This window comes from Cervus elaphus, chromosome 8, assembly GCF_910594005.1.
Source record: "Cervus elaphus chromosome 8, mCerEla1.1, whole genome shotgun sequence".
NCBI classification, from domain to species: Eukaryota; Metazoa; Chordata; class Mammalia; order Artiodactyla; family Cervidae; genus Cervus; species Cervus elaphus.
The window spans coordinates 24,580,432-24,597,196 of record NC_057822.1 but is presented as its reverse complement, the minus strand read 5'-3'; the positions used below and the strand labels follow the sequence as shown (position 1 = coordinate 24,597,196).

Sequence of the window (16,765 nt, the reverse complement as noted above, 5' to 3'; positions counted from 1 at the left end):
AACCTGCTCTCTTACCAGTTCAAACCTAATTTGGTAACCCTGAGAGACAATTTCTCTTGTAACTAAACAATCAGAATAAGTTGTCTCTGAATTGTTCTAAAAACTACAAATAATTTTTCCAGTATAGAAAGAAAAATAAGTGCTTAACATATGTGTACCAGTTTCGATGGAGGCAAAGTGAAATAAACAGTAGATAAAAATAGAATAAAAAGAGGCACCAATAAGTCAAAGCAAAACCTTTCCTTGGATTTAGAGAATGTTCCATTTGGAGAAATACCAAAATACTGGAGGAATTTCCCAAGCAGAAATTTCAAAACTTATGTTCCTACCTGTGTACAGTGGTAGAAGGAAGTGTCTCTTTTTTCTCGTACAAGTGGCCACAGGCAAACCCACACACACTCCATGTTGACTAAACATTCCTTCACCATTTGTTCTCAACGCAGAACCCAAATTCCACTAAAGCTATCAAAATCACTAATGTCATTCCCTTTGTCCCTATCACAGAGGAATTACAAATAAACTCACACAGGTGCCAAATGGTGCTGTGGAAATAGAGTGTGGAAATACTCTAAATGCTGGTAAATAAATCATCATTTGCCAACAGGATGGAATACTATGCAGCTATACAAACAGGCCAAGGAGACCCTCAGCCTCTGATGTGAGTGATGGCAGAGATATATTTGAAGGTGGGGGGGGGGGTGCGGGAAAGCAAAGCACAGAAAAGTTTCTACAGTGGGCTACCATTTGTGCAAACAAAGGAGGAGAGAATATTTTTAAGAGAGAAAGAAATACAATTGCTTGTTTATACAGGCTCTCTAGAAAGACAGTCAAGTTATTGAGTGACTTGGGTGAGAGGAAACTTGTCCCTGTATATCCATTTCTATCTTTTGAATTATGTACAGAGTAAAGGGTTTACCCCGTCAGAAATAAATGTGATTTAAAAATCTGGAGACTTCCCTGGTAATCCAGTGGTTAAGATTTCATGCTTCCGATGCAGGGGGTGGGGGTTCGATCCCTGGTCAGGGAACAAAGATCCCACATGCCACGTGGTACAGTCAAAAAATAAACAATTAAAAATTAAAATGCCATCTGACAAAGCATATATTTTTCACTTGAGTGTTCGGATGGACAAGAGGGCAATCCTTGGAATAAAAGAGTGCTTCCCTTTTGAGGCTGAGCGTTGGCCCCCATAATCCTGGAGTCCTGTTGCCTCTAAAAGCCTTCAGGGGGCCAGCACGGTCCAGAAGGAAGGCCCAGGGCTCGCCAGCGAATTTTTTATCAGTTCACTGGGGGCCGACTGGCCAAGGAGCCGGGCTGCCCGCTGAGACGCCTAAGCCGCGACAGCTGCATAAACTGGCGGTGCCCCAGCCTGACCTATTTCAGAGACAGGTCAGCCCAGTGCATGCGGGGATAAGAAAACAACCTTCCTTCTCTCCAGTGGCTGCACTGGCAAGCTGCTCCAGCGGGGGAAGCACGGGCAGGAGCTCTCCAGCCGCATCCCCCAGCCCAGTCTTACAAACCAGGCTACTTTCTTTTCACTCTTGCATGGCACCCCAGTCACATAGAAGTCCCCAGCTTTGGGGACTAGACAGAGTAAAACTGAATAGCAAGGTCATTGAAATGTATCCCCTGCCCCCAGCTTAACAAATGCTATTTTGGAAAATTTCCTTAATATTTTCGAACTCAAATTTTAAAAGAGAGAGATTAAGAAGAATCATGCAGAAAGCTTTAAGAACGCACACCATCTCACGTGCGGAGCCATAAAGACATTTTAGAACAAGGAAGCAGGCTGAAGAAGGGACATGATGAGGAATTATACAAACACAAACAAAGGATTGCGCCAGGATTTCAGGAGTAAGAACGTAGAGATGAGATCCATTTTCAAAAAGCAATTTATTTGTCAGTTTAATGAGGGGAGTGGGGGAAGACTTGTGCAAATACACAAAGAAAACAAAGTTTGATTTGGAAGAGTTTTCAACAACCAAGTTAGTCTAAGAGAGAAAAATAAACTTTCAGATCAGGAAAGAAAGTAATTAAGAAATATCTTTGACATCCCAGCAAATGGTTTTTGAATGTTATTATTTTTCATATCTATTAAATCAATACAGACTATTCTATTAAAGAGTTTCTTATAAACTCATTTTTTTCTGACCCAGTGAAAGTGGATTTTGTGGTGTGCGTGAGTGTGTGCATTTATGTGTATTGGTCTTCATTGTTGCTCCTAAGCCTGAATTAAGCTTTTATCTGCCCTTGGGCAGAGCCCATCTGCCAGCAGACTAGTCACTTTCTGCAAGTTCAGAGTTTTTTCCCCCTACAAGGTTTTGAGTTGTCCTATGAGATAGGTATAACTTACACCTTCTCGTTTCATTCTCATATCACTCTGGGAAATTGGTACGGTATAACATGCCCCCATCTTACCAGCTGTCGAAACTGAAGTTCAAGGGATCATACCCAAAATGTGCTTGGTCTCAATTTTAGAGCAAAATTAGTGCTGTAAGACAGACTACTTTTACCTTGGGTGCTATGCTTTTAAAGGCAAGCAAAGACATGAAAAAGGACTTTGGGGTGTGTTTAAGTCAGACAAGAAACACTCAATTGTATTAGTGAACCTCAGTCAGGAAACCAGCCAAGTGGGGATTCAGAAAGAAGGAACCTGTTGCTTTTTTTTTTTTTATAATAAAATGAATTGGACCAATTAATTTTCTTTAGTTCAGGTTAAGCTCAACCGTGGTAACTGGGAGACACACACACCCTGAGGCCAAGATTTTCTCAATCATGATAATATATTTGAATACTGGAAGAATTTTTTAATATGTGTTTGAAAATAGACTCTCTGGGTCTATAACTGTTTAAAAATAAGATTTTTATTTTAAGATAAACCCTATAAAAGAAATAAAAACTATGCTAATACCCCCAGACAATGCCTAAGTGCCTATTGACTGGGTAAGTTTAAGTTCATATTAGAGCTTGCCAAAAAAAAAAGACATAAGTATGGTGGCTGTACTTCTCCTTTATCTGTGTACTTGTAAAAATCATAAGCCAGGCTTTCTGTAAAAAATGTAAATTTGTACATGACCATGTAAGTGTTGACTGTGAAAGTATACAAAAACCAATTCCATGTTGTAAGGTAAATTGCACAAAGCCATTAACTTTCCTTTCTTAGCTATTCTATCCTAACATACTTATTGTTTCCATCTAATGACATAAGGCCAAGCACACCGAATTCTGCAGTTGTTTCCAGAAATATGCCTACCATCTGATTATAAAATCTTTTTAAATTTCCACTTAAGCCTCCTTAGCTGTGCGATTTGAATTCCAATATGATCCTTAAAATTTTTAATGCTGAAAGTCAGTGGTATTTCCTCTCCCTCAAACCTATGTTAGTCCGCCAAGAAGAGTCTTCCACTCTTGTCACAAAGCATTTTGATCAGCTATTTTAAAACAGATCCAATGGAATCAGATCCAGAACGAGTGGGAAATTGGTTCCTAGAATCAAAAGTTTATATTAATATACTATTGTAGATACAGTAAAGCTGGCCAAATAAAAGTACATAAGAATCAAGAAATCACTAACTGGGTGGAGGGAGACAAACACAGCTGGTTTGCTATTGCCTGTCATGAGTTCCAATTTGTTTTACTGGGGAAGATTCGTTTCCCAGCCACTGCAGTAAAAACTCAGAGTACCTACTTTGATTGAGTTGCTTCACCACAGACAGAAGGGGTTCTTTGTTGTTTGGGTTTTTTTTTTTACTTAAAATCCTGCAGCTAAAATTTAAATGTTATGAACTTTGTTATATACGACATCTAAGGTAAAACTCTTCCTCAGGAATTTTTTTCTAGGACAAATGTATACCAAATCAAATTCTAAATTTTACACCATTATCCTTTATTAAGATACAATTACTTCTTTAAAGAGAAGTGGCCATTTCTGTGGCAGAAATTATGTCAGTCTCCTTGGTCTTTATCAGGAAGGAAGAAAAATTGAATTTGATGATAAAAATTCGTAAAGCCTTTTATTGCTCAACTGTCTTCAACAACTCTTTTCCATGGTTTTCATAATTCCCTTTGACACTGGTGAAACTTCTAACTCATCTGTCTTAAATAAAGGTTTTATAATCCTAACGGGCATTTTGATAACTGCATGTTCCATACACAAACTGGAAAGTATATTCTGTTCATTTGAGGGCATAATTCCATCACAGACAATGTGAGAGGATACTTTCTTAGGAAAGAGACAAAATCCAGCAAAAGTTCAACACTATTGGAGTTAGCATTTGGCCCAATACCACAACATAAAGCTGAAAGCAGAACTGTGCCACTCTCCACCCGAGAGCAGGACGAATGGGGTGAGGAAACCATTCCCAGCAGAGTAGAGGATGGTCCTCTGTCCCCACTTTGGTGTGCATCTTCCAAGAGAATAGCAACTTCTGAAATTCCCTCTCACTTTCTTCAATCACAATTCTCCAGCTAAGGCAGCCAGCACTTTCTTATTTCAACAATAACATCAAATATTTTTTCTAACCTTATTGAGATATAATTAACATAAGCCCACTGTCAAAGTCAGTAATTCTGCCTTGGTACTGAGGTCAGGCTCCACTCAGAGTATGACTCTGTGTCCCCCTGGCAGTGTATGAACACATAGCCTGATATCCAAGAGGGGACAGTCACTTTCACTCCACATGTACGTGAAACATGAAATACACATATACGTGAAAAATGAAGCAAAGAATTCTCTAGCACTGCATCTGGACCCAGGACAAGGCAGTCATAATCAATCTGCACTGACTCAAACTTGCAGCTTAATCTATTTCAGGCAGTTGTCCCAATGCGCAACGATTGGGACTATTTCAAAGGACATTTGAGCACAGATAGATTATTAATTAATTGGGAATTATAATAGAAAATGTTAGAAAATACTCACTAATGATTCTGACTCTGTATGTCAAGATTCATCTTGCTCAAGAGTGAATGACATAGTAAAATAAAATAAAATATAATAAAAATCAGTCTCTAAGCACAATTATTTAGTAATGATGAAATGAACACAGAGAAAGGGCTTCAGAAAACTGGCTCCCCCTCCCACAGGCAGATCCATGATGCTCACTTGAATATCCAAAGCCGAATCTGGCATAAATTTCACAACCTCAGTTAGAGTGATTTGTTGGAATTTGCAAATTAAGCACAGAGATGGTATTTCCAAAAGAGCCTTTGCAGGAATTTTAGCTCTCATAATAAAAGAAAAATCTTTCCAAATATATTGAATTCTTAAACCAAAAAAAAAAAAAAAAGTCTAGCAGTTCATCGAAAAATCAACAGTCCAAAAAAGTAATAAAATTATTCAGGGAAATATTTTTCCTAGCATTCAACAGCAGTGCTGAGTATGAATTGAGAAGCTGTGCTGTTACTTCAAATTCTGATGACTCTAGAAAGTGTAAGCCACAGGACAAATAAACCTTTCTGTGTGTGTGTGCAACTGGGTATAGTTTACTGCCAGCATAATTCATAGTGACCGACTTATAAATAAACTCTAACGATGCACAAACTACACACACAAACAAACACATATCTGCTCCTACATTGTAGGAGGTTTAAAAATATACATGGGACTCATCTAACCATCCATAAACAGAAAAAATTGTGGAAACATATGTAGGGAAATGCAGTTAATCTAACTCCCAGTTTCCTGTGTATTTAATTATTCCCCACCTAGTTTTACATAAAACTCTGACATCTTGCCTTTACATCATTCCAGCTTGGAAGGCAACTTCAGTAAAACTTCCATATTTAGAAATTTAGTGGACACTGGAATCTTAGCTTCCATGCCTCCCACCACCTCCCCGCCAAGGAGAATCTATTTGATGATAAATTCACCATCTTAGCTTAAGTTTTAAACAAGAAATCACCATAGGATAATTAAAAACACCCCATGAATCTCTTCTCTACAAACCTAGGACATGTAACTGGTTTCGGTTCCTATTTCTCAAAGAGAATTTGGTCAATCCTCCTTAGAGGTTTCAGAGGAAAAGGGGGATTTTCCAAGACAGATAAGTTGAAATGATCCCGCTTTGATCTCAGTGGTTAAGAATCCTTCACAATGGAAGATGGCCACTGAGAGGCCGCGATCCTGGCCTTTTAATGCGTAACAATGGTATCAACAAACAGCTACTTAATCAATATTTGGCCAGAGCTGCTGAAAACTTCCTTTTCAGATTTTAATTCCTTGTTGTAAAACAACCCCAGAGCAGCCAGTGAGATAAGGCATTACACTGACTGCTTAATTGCCTTTTACTGTCTTGTTAGTTATATATGTACATTCTTAATGGTTCTTTAATCTTTATTTACCCGCATAAATAAATTACCTGGGAGCAGGACCCTACCAAACAGACCCTACTCTGCCCCCAACCCTGACGAAACTCTCACCATTTGTTTGTTGCTGTTATTGAGGCTTTTAACATTTACTGACTATCTGCGTACGTTAACATTTAACCTCATGGTTACGAAGGATTTTTGTTGTTGTTCTCAAAATACATATACTCATGAACGTTGAATCTGAGTTCGGTGGCGACACTGCTATTCACCTGATGAATTTCCGCATATTCCACCCCTTGAACCCAGGCGCACTTGCTGGTTCCACCTCGCCGCGCGGATGGGTTTTATTGCATAGCCCTGGGGACTCTTAAATGACCCTTCAGTAATTATTACGCACTTGAAGCCCCAACGTCTCCGTTCCGGTGCTATCACCCAGCAAATCAAACTTCAAAATAAACATACAATTTCAAGCATTAATTAGAAAATCTGCATGTTTTCAATAAGGCTATAAAGTAAGCCGACAGCAGTCAACCAGACAAAACCAACCAGCGAAAAAGAAAGCTACAATCTGATCTCGGTTGCTTCCTTTCAAATCGGTCCAACGGGAAAATTGTTACCGTTACCTCCTCGAAAAGAACACAGCGTGCTGTTTCAATTTAATTCAAGTTCTGGTATTTCCCATAGATTTTTAAATGGGTGATATTTCCTTGTTGAGTATTTTAAGGGCTTCAAAAAACATGAAATTTACCCCCCAAAGACAAGAGACGACATAGGGTTCAAATTCGTGATTCTGACAAATGGAGAGCGGGCTGTCCACTTTAATAAAGGTTCCGATGCCACAAACCTAAGATCTTATAGCTCATGATTTTAATCTGTGGGAAAGTTTTCCCCCCTCCCCGCCCCCGCCTGCCCCCCGCCCTTTGCCTCGCGCCAAAAAGTCCTTCCCCGCTAACTGGTGGGGTTGGGTGGAGGGGGGGAGACACGAAACTGCCTTCCGTTCCCCTCGATTTCAGTAATGCTCCCATTAATGATAAAATGTTCATGATCCCACAGGAATTCGTTCCAGAACCTTTAAAACTTCAGTACGTGTTGAATTGTTTTATCCTATGCCCCGCTGAAAAGATGACGTCGTCTTCGTTAATTTTAGAAAAGCTCACAAGTTTGCAAACTCGAGCAAAACTTGTCACTTTTACTTTCTCAAACAAAACAAAACAGTGCTTTTCATAAATGTCAAACTGAAAGGGATCGATATAAAAGAAGGGTAAGCTCCAACAGACCTATGCTTGGGTCTCTTGGCTCAAACTTTGAAATTGTTGCAAACCTCCCACGCTCACTGGTGATTCTTAAAAAGGGTTAGGGTCCTATGAAAGTGTATCTCCAGCCCCAATCAAAACATCAATTTGGCAATCTGGCCTCTCTCCCCCTGCACCCCCGAGCTGCCACTTCAAAGCTGCTGCAACAAGTCAGTAATTGTAACTTTGCATCTAAATATTTAAGCGCGAGTCTTGCAGTCGCGTGTCCATTTACAGTCCTCATCTGTCCTCTAATTCCATTACGGCACAAAGCAAAAATGTTTCCCAAAACTCACAAACAGGAAAAGCGTCACCCTGCCGCTGGTGGAGGAGGAGGAGGAGGAGGCTGGGGGGAGGAGCTGATGAAGGAGCAGTTTCTATTGATTAGTCACCGCTTTTGTGTTAAGGGCTTTCTTTAAAATAAGAAGAAGAAAAAAAAAATGGGGGGAGGTTGCAGAAATTTCACTAATGTGAGCCTCAGGCAAGGAAGGGGGAAAAAAGAGAAGAAGGAGGGGGAGGCGGGCTGTGTCTAGATGAAAGTGAGGAGGACATAAAGGAGGCAATTGAGTCGGCTGCAGCCCGTCGAGCTAAGCTTCGAGCCGGCCGGAGCGCAGGGGAGGGGGCGGCGCGGCGCGGCGCTTTGGCTCAGGGCGCAGGAGTGGGGGCCGTGCCCATTGTGGTCGGCGCCCGCGGGCCCGCTCCGCCGCGCCGGGGGAGGAACAGAGGCGCCCATTGAGTGGCCGCGGCGCGGGCCGTGCCCACAGCCCCCCAGTTGCCGCGACCGGGGCTGGGTTCCTCCGGCTGCGCCGGGTCGGCTCTCGGTGCAGACTGGGGAGGGGAAGGAAGGGGAGTGAAGAAGGTCCTGGGAAGGGTGCGGGATTCCTGGCCGCCTAACCCTCTCCTTACACCCTGGCAAAACAGCTGGAGGTGCAGATCCAAGGAGGGGCGCGCAGAGACTGCTGCGTGCCAGGGCGCACTGGTCTGCGCGCACCGGGTCGGTCCGCCACGCTCTTCTTGGATGGGGCAAGGCACAAGGCAAAGTTGGGAAAGTGAATGGGGCCCTCAAGAACGCGACCCTGAGGAGAAAAACGAGAGCTGTTCTGACCTCTTTCAGGGTGCCTCTCACCCTATATCCTAGTCTCTGACAAGTAGAAAGATGGACCCGAGAAAAGCCAGTTAGCAACAGCCGGCAGGCCGAAAAGGAATCTGGAAGCTTCAGAGAGTGCGCGGCGCTCTGCTCAGGACGCTCAAACGGCCTTCCTTGGGCCCGCCTGGGAGCTCAGACCCCTTTATGAACATTCATTCTACTTTCCGAGCCGGGCAGCGTGGGACTTTTGCTGCCCAAACGACAGGGAATCTTTTTTTTTTTTTTTGAGATTTCTAAACTTCCCTTCCAACTCCACTCCACTCTGTCCTTTCTCTGGGCCCCTCTTGCCCTCCAGGGCTCATCTGGAAAAGGAGCTAGAGGCGCTGAAGAGACTGACGCTGCCTCTTGCTTGACAACCCCAAATTAAATTAGACTTCAGCCTCCGAGGTGCGTGTATGTGTGTGTTTTCAACGGTTCAGCCCCGCTGGGGAGAATACTCTGCTTTTAAAAATGGTAGCAATTGCCCTTGAATGGCAGCAGTCCCTGCTAGACGGCGCGAAAGACTAGAAACATTTTGTAGGTGAAATGGCCACTTTTTCCACGGCTGGAGAGTCCATAAAACTTCCTGGCGCAGCAGCTCTTGGGGCTCATTGAATAATTCATCCCTCATTGCAAGCCCATAATGTCTATTCTCGGCCCTTTGTGGGGCTGTTTTCTCTTCTTTTCTCCTTGAATTATAAAAAGGTTGCCTTCCTTTGTTCACATCAAGCTGCTGCGAGCGGGAGCTTTGTCTGGGCCGAGCTAAAGTGTGAGTTTCAATGGACTCTCCCGGCTTTGTCTCCCAAGTTCATCTCCAAGTGTAGATTGTGTAGAGAAGGCCTTCTTTGTAAAAGCTGGAAAAGTTGTACAAATGTTTGACCAGCTCATTTGGGGCGTTTTGTCTCCTGGGCCCTCGGTTGCTGGTGTGGTGAGGGAGCGGTGGAGCTGCCGCGCAGGCGCCTCCAGCAACAAGTAGCAAAGCCTGGCCACCTCCACCCCCCTTCCCAAGCCTCCCTCTGGGTTCACTGCCTGCAGGGTCCCGGTGGGTTTGGGGTTGGCTGGCTTCTCCCCTTCCTCCCTCCCCAGCACCTCCAATACAGCAGTTAGACCAGGACTAAAAGCCAGGCATCCTCTCAATGACCAGGGCAGAAAGGCACCCCTCCAAAAAGAAGGGCTTACACTGAGTCTGTGTGAGACCCCTGCTTCAAAGGAGGGAAGCCACAGGGTATGTGTCTTCTCTGCTCACCCTGCCCTGGATTTTTATGTCTTGATTGCCTGCGTGTGCCAGAGCACCTAGGCATCAGTTTAGCCCTGTGGTTTGGATTTGTAACGTCTAAGTCTGTGTCTCTTCGAGGTTGTGTCCAGATTTTGTATTGATTTGTAAAGCTGCCGGCTCCGGAGGGCCAGTGGTCTGCGCTGGAGTTGAGCAATGGAAGTAAAAGAAGCAACCAGTTTCCTGACCCACAATACTACCCAGGACACCACCAGCGGGGGTCTCAGATCCAAGTAGGTGATCGCTCCAAGCCCACCTGGAGCACCGCCTGCCCTTCTAGGTCAACTCAAAAGTCCACTCAGCCTCAGGAGTCTCAGTCCCCAGCAAGGGAAGGCCATGCGTGGGTGGGGACACCGGGCAACTCCCGACTCTTTGGGCCTTGGAAGAGGTGCAACTGTCCCCCAGGCCAAAAGTGCTGAGAGGCAAAACTGCGGAGACTCTCCTTGTGCCAGAGATCCCTTCCCCGTTCAACTCCCATGGGGTTGACTTTTTCCGTGGGGCTCTGAAGAAAACCCCAAAGCTACACTTAAGGCTCCACAGGGGAGGTTTTCTCTTGAGGCTGACAGATCCCAGTCAAGGAGAAGACACCCCTGGGAAGACAAAGTGTGCCCACACTGCAAACCCGAGATCCCAGAGCCCCTCAGCTTGTAACCGAGATCTTAGGCTTGTTTTCCTTCCCAGACACACACAGTTCAAACCCTACCGCACTTGAAAACCAATTTAAAACAAAGGAAAAACCACCGACGTACACATATACATTTATAAGGCAATCAGTGTGATGAAACTTTGAGAACCTACTGCCTTCAAGAGTTTTGAGTCTCTCTTCCTCTCCCCCCTGCCTACCCCCTGTCCCCAATCAAGAAAGCTCTTTGGAGACTCTGGGGCCTTTCCTAAGGGCACAAAAAGTTCCTTTAACCTCGGGAGGCTCAAAGACTGCCCCCCCAGGCCCCAAACTGCTCAGATTCAGTCCTGCAAGCCTGTGGGCAAGAGGGTAGTCCCTCAGCCAGACCGCAATTTGTAGTTCTAGATTCCGAGGGGCTGTGAGTTGTGCGGAACAAAGATTTATAAAACAGAAAAGAGAGAGAGAAGATTTTTGGATTCAATTGAAGGTGCATCTCGGGTCTTTCTCGTCAATGCCCTTACCCGGGTAGATACTAGCGAGGAGGGACCGTGACGTGAGCCGGCGAGGCGCAGCCCTGAAGCCTCCAAGGTCAGAGCGTGGAGTCCGGGATGCGCGGGCCCGCAGGGCGCCGCCCAGCGCGCCGCCGCTTACCTCGCTCGCTCAGGATGCCGTCGATGCTGTGTTTGGCTTTCTTCTCACTCTCCTCTGCCTCCTTCCTCTCCAGGTCGGCCTCCTCCTCTTCGCCTTTCCCGAATTTACTCCTCAGGATGCGGCTGATGGAACTCACTGGAGGCGGGAGGAAGAAGGGGGCGCAAACGACTGAGATTTGCAGGACCATGTGGAAGGGGCTCCCCAGCCCCTAATGGGAGTGGGGGTGAAAAACGCCTGCCCTGCACCGTTTGCTTCTGCCCCCTCCTGCATCTTTGGGCATCCTTGTCCTTCTACACCCCTCCTCACCCTCCCACTCAACCTCCCCCCACCCCCTCATTGCATAATCGTCTTCTAGGATCACGGAGACCGGAGCCTGGACAGCTCGTACCTCCGGGTTAGGGGCCGGGGAACAGCCGTACCGGTCCTCTCTCCCCAGTAGGAAGCCTCCCTCCTGACTCCACAGTCAGGTCTCTAGGTCTCCAGTCTCAGAAAATTCTCCCGCCAGCCCACCCGGCACACCCCCACCCCAACCTGAAGGCATTGCGCCCCGCGGTTCGCGGTATGGCAGGAAGAACAAGAGCGGACCCGTCCCCTGCAATTCGACTTTTTTTCTTTTCTTTTGAGACCATAAAGGGTTTAAATTTCAACTGCAGAATCGTTTCCTATTGTAAAAATCAAAAGAAAATGTACTCTTCCCGGTTTATTTTTTCCAGATTCCAGTCTGGTAAACAAATCCATCCTCTGAAATATCTCGTTCTCGCGGGGGGGCGAGGGGGAGGGAGTTTCCTTTTAATTAAAAACAAACCCGCGCGCCCTCGCGCTCGCCCTGCGCTCGCCCCTCTTCTTCCTTCGCCTCCCCCTGGCCGCCGGGGGCGCCGGATGGTCCCTGGGACTCTCCCGGAAAAAAAATCTCCCGGCCGTTGCCGAAGCCTCCCCTCCCGTGCGCGCACAGAGAAGCCTCGGCTGGCGCGGCCCCATCTCCCTTCGGTTAGGGTTACCAAAACATTTGTTTCTCTTTAAAAGGGAACATCAATATTAATAAACGCTCGGCCTCCGCCTCGCGTTTCCTGCCCTGCCCCTTCGACAGAAACCCTCTTTGGGGAGCCCTGAGCGGCGGTCTCTCAACCCCAGGACAAGCAGGTGATCACTCCCTCATAAAACGTCTAGTTCGTAAATATCTCAGAGACCCAGGAGGGACCGCCTCCCGATCGTCCCGATCGATCACTGGGGGTGATTATGGTTCAGATGGCCCGCCCGCGTAATAGCGACTGACGCCTCGCCTTGGGAAGACGCAGATGCGCCTGGTACCTGAGGGTACGGTGTTTCGATCACAGACCGCGTCCTTGAGTAATTTGTCTCGAATTTCCCAGCTGAACATGCCGGGGTTCTCTCTTTTGTATTCCTCTATTTTCTTCTCCACGTCAGGCGTTGTCACCTGCTTTAAGAGAACCGGCAGACCGGCGTTGGTACCCAGTCCTCTGGGCCCGATATGGCAGCCTCACCGCCTCTGAGCCTGGCGGGATGCTCCTTCTTGTGCCCCATGGCAAGTTTTCCCTGGTTAGCAAAAGGACCCCAACTCTCTGAGCAGTGTACTTTAGAAAGGGACACAGAGGAAACCATCCCAACCCTCTCCTCCGCACATCAGCTCTCACAGTTGGGATAAAATAAGAAGAGGTATGACCTCTTGGAAGGGGTGTACTTTCTGATCCTGGGAATAAAGAAAGGCAACCCCTTACTCTGAATCAACACGAAAATGAAACTAAAAAAGGAAGGCTTGAAAGAGGAGCAGAAAAAATCAGGTTAGATCTGTAACTTGGGCCTTTCCAAAGGAATTCAAGGTTTTAGCTCAAGTGAAGAGCAAAATGAAACACAAAAGTTAGTGTCCATTAAAAGTCAGAGTGGTAGCAAATATGAATAATTGGAAAGACAGGCTGTTTATTCCCGCCCCCCCCCACCCCCAAGAAAAAGAGTTTCCAGAGATTCTTAGAGAGGTTGCAAAGCGGGCTGGCACGCAAGGAAAGGCAGTTGTCTGGAAATTTTCAGTTTACCAGAACCCTCCTTTTGGTTTTGCCCTGTGGCAACCAGAAAATTATATTGGATTTTCCCCACATCCAGAAAAAAGGACAGCTGTAGGCAATCCCCTCCCACTCAGCCATAGCCGGTGTGATTCTCTATCCTTTTGTAAGGAGAACCAAAATAATTTGAGGATAGCACCGAACTGCCTTTTAAAAGCCAAGTCATCGGCTCATTACAAAGAAAGCAAATCACCCTAGCTTTTGATTCCTTGAAGACAATTGGGACTGGAGGCAACTGGGGAGAAGAGTTGGGAGCGAAACCATTCAAAAACCAAAAGTGGCTCCTTGGATTAAATGTGGAATGGGCAGTGCAGTCGCTGGGAGCTGGGGAGATACTTGGAGAAGAAACCAGCAACAGGTGAGCACCTACAGCTTGCATGCTCTGGGTGTCTGCCTAGTAAAACAGTTTGATGAGAATTTCAGGATTCTGAGGCATAAAAAACAAATGCTTTATCTCCTTTGCAAAAAGGCTGGAGTTTTTCCTTAGCATTTATCAAGGAGTACCAACTCAAACAGCATTGTAGACCCTTCTCTCCACCGGCACCCCCTCCCCCAACACACACACATACACACACACCTTCCCAGACTTGGAAAAAAAACACCTTAGAAAGTCCCAGCTGGCAGTCCTTTCCCGCCCCACAGGCAAGAGGCCCCCAGGCCCCACAGGCAAGAGGCCCCCAGGGCCAGGCCAAGCTCACCTTGGGCTTGCTGCCACCAATAGCGCCAGGGCGGATGGAGCCGGTCTCCTGATACCTGCATAGGATCTTAGAGACGCAGCCGTGGGACACACGCAGCTGGCGGGAGATGACGCAGGGCCGGATGCCGTGGTGGGCCATCTCCACAATCTTGTGGCGGATGTGGTTGGGTAGTGGCCTGCCGTTGATAAAAACACCTCCGAGCTGGTTGACCCGGCCCTGGCCGAGGGGAGTGGACACTGGGAACAGAAGGCAAAAAGAGAGACAAATGAAAGATCATTTGGGGAGAGAGGAGAGCAGCCCAAAAGAGGAACCCCAATTTCACACTCTTCTGGCCAATCCGCATGTTACAGCCTTAGCACTGAAATTGCTACATTCGGGCTCCCAACCTGAGACCCTACTTCAACCAGACTTGTTCAAACTGTTAAGCAGTTCAAGGGCATGTAATCTTGTGTGAGAGGAGCAACCAGGGCAAAATAAACTCGCTCTAGTAAACCTGTCTTCCCTCTGGACCCAAGAAAGGGGACAATTTGCAGGGGTGGGGGAGGGAGGGAGACCTGGAGGCTGGTGAAGGAACAGCCTCCCTGCAGAGAGAAGTTCACCCAGGCCTTCTGCGGCTGGCATTAAACCCTGTCTAATTGGGGTGTCTTTCTTTCTAAGAGACTTGGAGGAGTTGACAACCCTTTGGGTTTTGGCCTAGGAGTGCCGCAGCCAAAGGTGAAAGCAAGTGAAAGCAAGCCGCAGGTGTCAGCTCGAGTCACCTGTTACACCTCGGGCCAGAGACAACAGTCCAGTCTGCTCACAAGGCCCCTCGCCTCCTCTGGTGCTCTGATTATTATTAATAATACATCCTATTTCAGACTGAGGGCCAAGCCCAGGCGCCGGCAGAGTCAGCATCCCGGCTCGGGCGCCCCAACCTCGCAAACTATCTAGAAAGTCCTAAAAAGGACTAGCAAGGTCTTCTGCCTCCCTGGAGTCCAGAACCTTCAGACTAACTGAAAGGCAGTCCCCCAAACAAGTTGTGGAAACTTCCAGATGAAGATGGAGATAAATGGGGCCCTAATTAAGGAATCAATTAATACTAAAAATTTCCCAGCACGATTCTGCACGGGCATGCGCCACCACAACTTTGCACCCCCTAAGAAAATCCTTCCAGAATTAACAAGAGTTTAGCGAATACAGGAACAGCCGGGGTAGTTTTAAGATGCCTTCGGGGGCACAAAATGCTGAGAAGTTGCTTGCTGGTGCTCAAAAGCCGGTTGATCCCTGCCCCACCAAGGCATTTCCAAAACAACAGGCGAAAGCATACCGGCCCAGGAGCAGGCCTAGCCGCCAAGCTCCGGCAGGAGTTACAGAGAGAGGACGCTTCGTTTACCCAGAGAAAATCGAGAGGGGATCTCGCCCGACTGTTCCCTCCTGATATGGGGGTACCGCGGGAATGGGCTCCTGGACGAGCCGAAGGGGCCCGCGGGGACCCCGGCTGGGTGGAGCAGCCTGGCCGCGGACCCACGATCTGGGCGGCGCTGAGGCCCTTTCTTACCTTCCAGCGGGAACCCGCTGCGCGGGTAGTTCTGCCCCGGGCCCGGCCGCATCATCCTGGGCACAGCTCCGGCCAGTGTGGTCATCCTGGGGGCAGCTTCGCTTGGAAATTATATCCAGGTGAAGGCGAAATAGACGAGACAGGCGTTGGCGACCCCGGGCAACTCCCCCGAGCGTGGAGAGCCCCTCCCCAAAAAGGCTGGAGAGAAAGGAGGGACCCGGGGAAGGGGGGCTGCTCGCTCTTCGTCCAAAGAGAGGCTCGAGGTGGAACCGGGGAAAGGGGTTGGGCAGGGAGGCCCCTGGAGTCCAGGATCCCGAGCCCAGGGCGGAAAAGTTTGGTGCGAGTCTGGGCCGGCGGCCCCGCGGCTGGGAGCGCTGGGGAGGGGGCTCGGAGCTCGGCAACGAGCCGGGGAGGGGGGGCGGGGGCGGGAGCGTGGCCGGCCTGAGTCTCCTCCCGTCGTGACACCGAGTGCGGGGATCTGGGCTCGGGAGCATTTATTAGTTCTTTCACCCAAAGCTTGGTCAGGAGCCCTGAGCTGCGATTGGCCGACGGGGAGACCGTCCCGGGTGGCGGAGATACGCGCTGATTGGGCGACAGCGGCCACTTTCTCTTCCCATCCCCGGCGGTGCCCAAGCCTCGGCCGGCCCGGAGAGGGACCCGCGCTGCGCCTCTAACCTGGGGAAAGAAGGGTAGACCCAGGGAAACCGGCAGAGACAGTACGGAGGAGATGCCGAGACTGAGGAGGGATCCGTGCCTGTCTGTCTGTCACTCCACGTATGTCTCTCCTTGACTTTCTCTTTCTCCGTCTCCTCATCTCTCTGTATCTCTGTGCCTCCGTCTCTGACTCGTCCTCTCGTTCTGTCTCTCTGTGTGTCTCTATGTCTCTGGTTTTCTACCTGTGGCTCTGCCTCTCGCCCATTTTTCTCCGATTACTGCCAATGAAGGGGGCGCAGTTCCACTGAGAAGGCATTGGAGCCCCCAGACCTCTTTAGTCTTCCTTCCTCTGGCCCATGCCCCTTGGCCTAGGCTTATTATGAGGGTCTTCCCTATGGGGTTCCTCCCAGAAAGAGTCCAGGATGTGCTGATAAGTTCTTTTGTCTTCACCGTCTGGCAGCCGGGACACTGAAGCTTACTTAGGTAGTGGCTGGAGGCCCCAGTCCTGGTTACCCGAAGCCTGGGAAG

At 47.8% G+C, this 16,765-nt stretch overlaps 1 protein-coding gene across 1 annotated transcript in view; it reads right to left on the bottom strand.

Annotated features, from left to right (window-relative positions):
• PAX3 (paired box 3) overlaps positions 1-16,055 on the bottom strand; it is a 98,217-nt gene extending 82,162 nt beyond the window's left edge. Inside the window, exons 1-4 of the mRNA XM_043909892.1 lie at positions 15,584-16,055; positions 14,047-14,282; positions 12,582-12,711; positions 11,274-11,408 (exon numbers count right to left, since the gene is read on the bottom strand). Of these exons, the coding sequence (XP_043765827.1) occupies positions 11,274-11,408; positions 12,582-12,711; positions 14,047-14,282; positions 15,584-15,668 (586 nt within the window). The 5' untranslated portion in view covers positions 15,669-16,055. The remainder of the gene's footprint in view (positions 1-11,273; positions 11,409-12,581; positions 12,712-14,046; positions 14,283-15,583) is intronic.
• Positions 16,056-16,765: the final 710 nt, after the last annotated feature.